Source organism: Salmo trutta, chromosome 33 (genome assembly GCF_901001165.1).
Source record: "Salmo trutta chromosome 33, fSalTru1.1, whole genome shotgun sequence".
NCBI lineage: Eukaryota > Metazoa > Chordata > Actinopteri > Salmoniformes > Salmonidae > Salmo > Salmo trutta.
Window position 1 is genome coordinate 37,894,462 of NC_042989.1, and position 6,146 is coordinate 37,900,607.

Sequence of the window (6,146 nt, forward strand, 5' to 3'; positions counted from 1 at the left end):
TACTGTGTTAACAACCCTCCAGATGAGCTTCAAAGCCATACAACTCTCCTTCCGTGGCCTCCAACTGCTCTTAAATACAAGTAAAACTAAATGCATGCCCTTCAAACGATCGCTGCCCGCACCTGCCCGCCCGTCCAGCATCACTATTCTGGACGGTTCTTACTTAGAATATGTGGACATCTACAAATACCTAGCTGTATGGTTAGACTGTAAGCTCTAACTGTAAGCTTCCAGACTCACATCAAACCTCCAATCCAAAGTTAAATCTAGAATTGGCTTCCTATTTCGCAACAAAGCATCCTTCACTCATGCTGCCAAATGTACCCTCGTAAAACTGACCATCCTACCGATCATCGACTTCGGCGATGTCATTTACAAAATAGCCTCCAACACCCTACTCAACAAATTGGATGCAGTCTATCACAGTGCCATCCATTTTGTCACCGAAGCCCCATATACTACCCACCACTGCGACCTGTACGCTCTCGTTGGCTGGCCCTCGCTTCATACTCGTCGCCAAACCCACTGGCTCCAGGTCATCTACAAGACCCTGCTAGGTAAAGTCCCCCCTTATTTCAGCTCACTGGTCACCATAGCAGCACCCACCTGTAGCACGCGCTCCAGCAGGTATATCTCTCTGGTCACCCCCAAAGCCAATTCCTCATTTGGCCGTCTCTACTTCCAGTTCTCTGCTGCCAATGACTGGAACGAACTACAAAAATCTCTGAAACTGGAAACACTTATCTCTCTCACTAGCTTTAAGCACCAGCTGTCAGAGCAACTCACAGATCACTGCACCTGTACATAGCCCATCTATAATTTAGCCCAAACAACTACCTCTTCCCCTACTGTATTTATTTATTTATTATTTATTTTGCTCCTTTGCACCCCATTATTTCTATTTCTACTTTGCACTTTCTTCCACTACAAATCTACCATTCCAGTGTTTTACTTGCTATATTGTATTTACTTTGCCACCATGGCCTTTTTTGCCTTTACCTCCCTTATCTCACCTCATTTGCTCACATTGTATATAGACTTATTTTTCTACTGTATTATTGACTGTATGTTTGTTATACTCAATGTGTAACTCTGTGTTGTTGTATGTGTCGAACTGCTTTGCTTTATCTTGGCCAGGTCGCAATTGTAAATGAGAACTTGTTCTCAACTTGCCTACCTGGTTAAATAAAGTTGAAATAAAAATAAAATAAATAAAAATATACTCAACAGGCACACCGCGGACCGGATCTGGACCCAGAACGGGGTCAATACGGGGTTCCATATGTGTTACGAGGGGTGGGTTTGTTCCTACGCCCATTAATGACTATATCCATCAGGACCTTTGACCTTTGCCATCTAAGAAATGTGTGTGACTGGACCTTCTCAAATAGTAGACCTGGTTGACTACTTCAAAATGGTGAAAGTCCTCAATAGCGTGGTCCACGGCATTAGAGTCCTCTATCTATCTCTATGGATTTACGTGAATCTAACTGGTCAAGACACTCACACTTACACTCATGCACACGCACGCACACAAACACCGCCTGCAGCACTTTGATTGGAAGGCTACTAATTGTGCACGAGTTGAAGAATCATGAGGTAAGGCAGTTGTCCCTCTTTTCAACATTTTTGTGTCAACATTTTTTTATTAAACCAAATCAAAAAGTGCTGGGGAGTTGTGGTTCATCCCACTGTTGCATGGACTCAACCAAGATCACAACGGATAGTTTAATAAGCAGCATTATAATTAAATACTATCCTGTACAAGCTCTGTCAAACACTTAATAAGATTACATTTCAGGGGAATACAATTGAGAACATTGTATTTGATGGTTCAACCAACTGTCAACTAGTCTATCATTACTGTTTGGTTTCACTTCTTGATCCCTTAAAAATTGTGAGCCACTCCCTTTTTTGCGTGTTTTCTGCAACAATCTTTACAGTACATAATAATTATGAAAGGGTAACAGTTCTCCCCACACCGGTCTCATGTTTCACCCGTTTACATTTCAAACAATCCCAATGTTTCTGTTTAAAAAGAACAGAAGACAACAACAAAAAATGGGGGGGAAAAAAATCTCCTCCAACATTTAACCAATCACAACCCTAAACACCTGTATGTTAAGGTTTTAGCATTGTAAAAATGTCAAACGTCACTTTTATGATCGCTTGACACGTGTATGTTATTAAAAAGGCAAAGGACCATGTAGCCTCAGGGCGTTTTCATGACGTAACCAACTGCTCTAAATGAAGTGAAAATGTTTTACATACGGGTAAATGCTGAGAGATCAAAACGAAACAATATACATCATAGCATACATGTATTGAAAAAAACTTACGTTAAGTAAGTCTAAACATACAGTATAAGATTTACAAATTGATTGATTGAAATACTGTATGTGCCCGAGATACAAGTATCATTGTAAATAAGAATTTGTTCTTAACTGACTTGCCTAGTTAAATAAAGGTTAAATATATTTTAAATTTTTTAAAATAAGGGGGATAATGCACAGGTGAATAAATCAGTGTTTAACTCTTAGGCTGTATTTATTTTCTTATCCTGTGTTTTTCTTTCTTATTAATTTATTACATTTGCTCTTTTGCACCACAGTATCCCTACTTGCACATCATCATCTGCATATCTATAACTCCAGTGTTAATGCTAAATTGTAATTATTTCACCTCTAGGGCCTATTTATTGCCTTACCTCCCTAATCTTCTACATTTGCACACACTATATATAGATTTTTCTATTGTGTTGGCTGTATGTTTGTTTATGTGTAACTCTGTGCTGTTGTTTTTGTCGTACTGCTTTGCTTTAACTTGGCCAGGTCGCAGTTGTAAATGAGAACTTGTTCTCAACTGGCCTATCTGGTTAGATAAAGGTGAAATATTTTTTTTTTTAAACTCTTAGGCTGTGAGGGAGGAGGATTTTAAGACCCAGAGCTCACATCACCCAAACAGACCTGTATTGCAATTTATTTTATGTCATGTCAGTTTTATGTATTTTATAAATGAACATTTTCTTTGTATGCTGGGGCAAGTCACAGGTTAAAATCACAATTTTCAAATCTTTAAAACCATACAAAAGCTAACTTTATTAATAGTCCTCACAGCATTTAAGAAGGGATGCATGAGTTTTGGCATGTCCCGAAGAGGGAATCCTGTTTCTCTGACAATGCTGATAAAATGTACTACATTAATAGGAAAAAAAGACACAGGATAAGAAAATAAATACATTTCTATTGTTCAGTAGAGCCAAGTGACTAAAACAAACTATTGTGTGGTGTGACAGCCCAAATGTCACTCAGAGTCACTTGCCAGATATTTGAAAATGTATCTTGTAATAGCTTTCATAACAGAGTGGTTGCCATAGTGGCCTCTAAACCCAGACTAGGATGTGACTATGTGACAAGGCCATGCATAACATAAGGTGTGTCTTGGTGAGGCTCATAAAAATAGATGCTATTTAAAACAGAAATAGAGCTTATTACTAACACTCATTTACAAATAAGTGTCCAAAAACTTATGGAAACGTTTTAACATGATAGGTACTTACTGTAGAGCATGGGAAGAGATGAATAAGTAGCATAACGTGATTAACAGGTATAACACATTGTACTTGATGACAACATTCATTAAAATTCATGAACATTCAAGTGTAACATTACAAGGTTTTAACATCTACATAAACATTAACATAATCTGGAGAATGGTTTTCAAACCTTTGTTCTAGTGTGGTGCTAGTTTCTAGTGTGGTGCTAGTTTCTAATGTGGTGCTAGTTTCTAGTGTGGTGCTAGTTTCTAGCTAGTTTCTACTGTGGTGCTAGTTTCTAGATAGTTTCTAGTGTGGTGCCAGTTTCTAGTGTGGTGCTAGTTTCTAGTGTGGTGCAAGTTTCTAGCAAGTTTCTAGTGTGGTGCTAGTTTCTAGATAGTTTCTAGTGTGGTGCCAGTTTCTAGTGTGGTGCTAGTCTCTAGTGTGGTGCTAGTTTATAGCTAGTTTCTAGTGTGGTGCTAGTTTCTACATAGTTTCTAGGGTGGCGCTAGTTTCTAGTGTGGCGCTGGTTTCTAGTGAGGTGTTAGTTTCTAGTGTGGTGCTAGTTTCCTGTGTGGTGCTAGTTTCTAGCTAGCTTCCAGTGTGGTGTTAGTTTATAGTGTGGTGCTAGTTTCTAGCTAGTTTCTAGTGTGGTGCTAGTTTGTAGTGAGGTGCTAGTTCCTAGCTAGTTTCCTGTGTGGCGCTAGTTTCTAGTGTGGTGCTAGTATTTAGTGTGTTGCTAGTTTCTAGTGGGGCACTAGTTTCTAGTGGGGTGCTATTTTCTAGTGTGTGGTGCTATTTTCTAGCTTGGTACTAGTTTCTATTTTGGTCCTTGTTTCTAGTCTAGTGTGAACCTCGGCAAGACGGAGCTGCTCTTCCTCCCGGGGAAGGACTGCCCTTTCCATGATCTTGCCATCACCGTGGACATCTCCATTGTGTCCTCCTCCCAGAGTGCTAAGAGCCTCGGCGTGACCCTGGACAACACCCTGTCGTTCTCCGCTAACATCAAGGCGGTGACCCGATCCTGTAGGTTCATGCTATACAACATTCGCAGAGTACGACCCTGCCTTACACAGGAAGCGGCGCAGGTCCTAATCCAGGCACTTGTCATCTCCCGTCTGGATTACTGCAACTCCCTGTTGGCGGGGCTCCCTGCCTGTGCCATTAAACCCCTACAACTCATCCAGAACGCCGCAGCCCATCTGGTGTTCAACCTTCCCAAGTTCTCTCAAGTCACCCCGCTCCTCCGCACACTCCACTGGCTTCCCGTTGAAGCTCGCATCTGCTACAAGACCATGGTGCTTGCCTACAGAGCTGTGAGGGGAACGGCACCTCCGTACCTTCAGGCTCTGATCAGGCCCTACACCCAAACAAGGGCACTGCGTTCATCCACCTCTGGCCTGCTGGCCCCCTTACCTCTGCGGAAGCACAGTTCCCGCTCAGCCCAGTCAAAACTGTTCGCTGCCCTGGCACCCCAATGGTGGAACAAGCTCCCTCACGACGCCAGGACAGCGGAGTCAATCACCACCTTCCGGAGACACCTGAAACCCCACCTCTTCAAGGAATACCTAGGATAGGATAAAGTAATCCTTCCACCCCACCCTAAAAGATTTAGATGCACTATTGTAAAGTGGTTGTTCCACTGGATATCATAAGGTGAATGCACCAATTTGTAAGTCGCTCTGGATAAGAGCGTCTGCTAAATGACTTAAATGTAAAATGTAATGCTAGTTTCCTGTGTGGTGCTAGCTTCTAGATAGTTTCTAGTGTGGTGCTAGTTTCTAGTGTGGTGCTAGTTTCTAGTGAGGTGTTCGTTTCTATTGAGGTGCTAGTTTCTAGCTAGTTTCCTTTGTGGCACTAGTTTCTGGTGTGGTGCTAGTTTTTAGTGTGGTGCTAGTTTCTAGTTTTGTGCTAGTTTCGAGTGTGGTGCTAGTATCTAGGGTGGTGCTAGTTTCTAGTGTGGTGCTAGTTTCTAGATCGTTTCTAGGGTGGCGCTCATTTATAGTGTTGCGCTAGTTTCTAGTGAGGTGTTAGTTTCTAGTGTGGTGCTAGTTTCCTGTATGGTGCTAGTTTCTAGATAGTTTCTAGTGTGGCGCTAGTTTCTAGTGAGGTGTTAGTTTCTAGTGTGGTGCTAGTTTCCTGTGTGGTGCTAGTTTCTAGATAGTTTCCTGTGTGGTGCTAGCTTCTAGCTAGTTTCCTGTGTGGCGCTAGTCTCTAGTGTGGTGCTAGTATTTAGGGTGGTACTAATCTCTAGTGTTGTGCTAGTTTCCAGTGTGATGCTAGTTTCTAGGGTGATGCTAGTTTCTAGGGTGATGCTAGTTTCTAGTTAGGTGCTAGTTTCTAGTGTGGTGCTAGTTTCTAGCTAGTTTCTAGTGTGGTGCTAGTATCTAGTGAGGTGCTAGTATCTAGTGAGGTGCTAGTTTCTATGGTGCTGCTAGTTTCTGGTGAGGTGCTAGTTTTTAGTGTGGTGCTAGTTTCTAGCTAGTTTCTAGTGTGGTGCTAGCTTCTAGATAGTTTCCAGTGTGATGCTAGTTTCTAGGGTGATGCTAGTTTCTAGGGTGATGCTAGTTTGTAGTGTGGTGCTAGTTTCTAGCTAGTTTCTAGTGTGGTG

General features: G+C 41.8%; 1 protein-coding gene across 1 annotated transcript; it reads left to right on the plus strand.

Annotated features, from left to right (window-relative positions):
* The first annotated feature begins 1,594 nt into the window (after positions 1-1,594).
* On the plus strand, positions 1,595-5,112 carry LOC115172167 (uncharacterized). Its single transcript, XM_029729326.1, has 2 exons — positions 1,595-1,599; positions 4,383-5,112. Exons 1-2 carry the CDS (start codon positions 1,595-1,597, stop codon positions 5,110-5,112), a joined length of 735 nt encoding a protein of 244 aa, XP_029585186.1.
* The last annotated feature ends 1,034 nt before the right edge of the window (positions 5,113-6,146 follow it).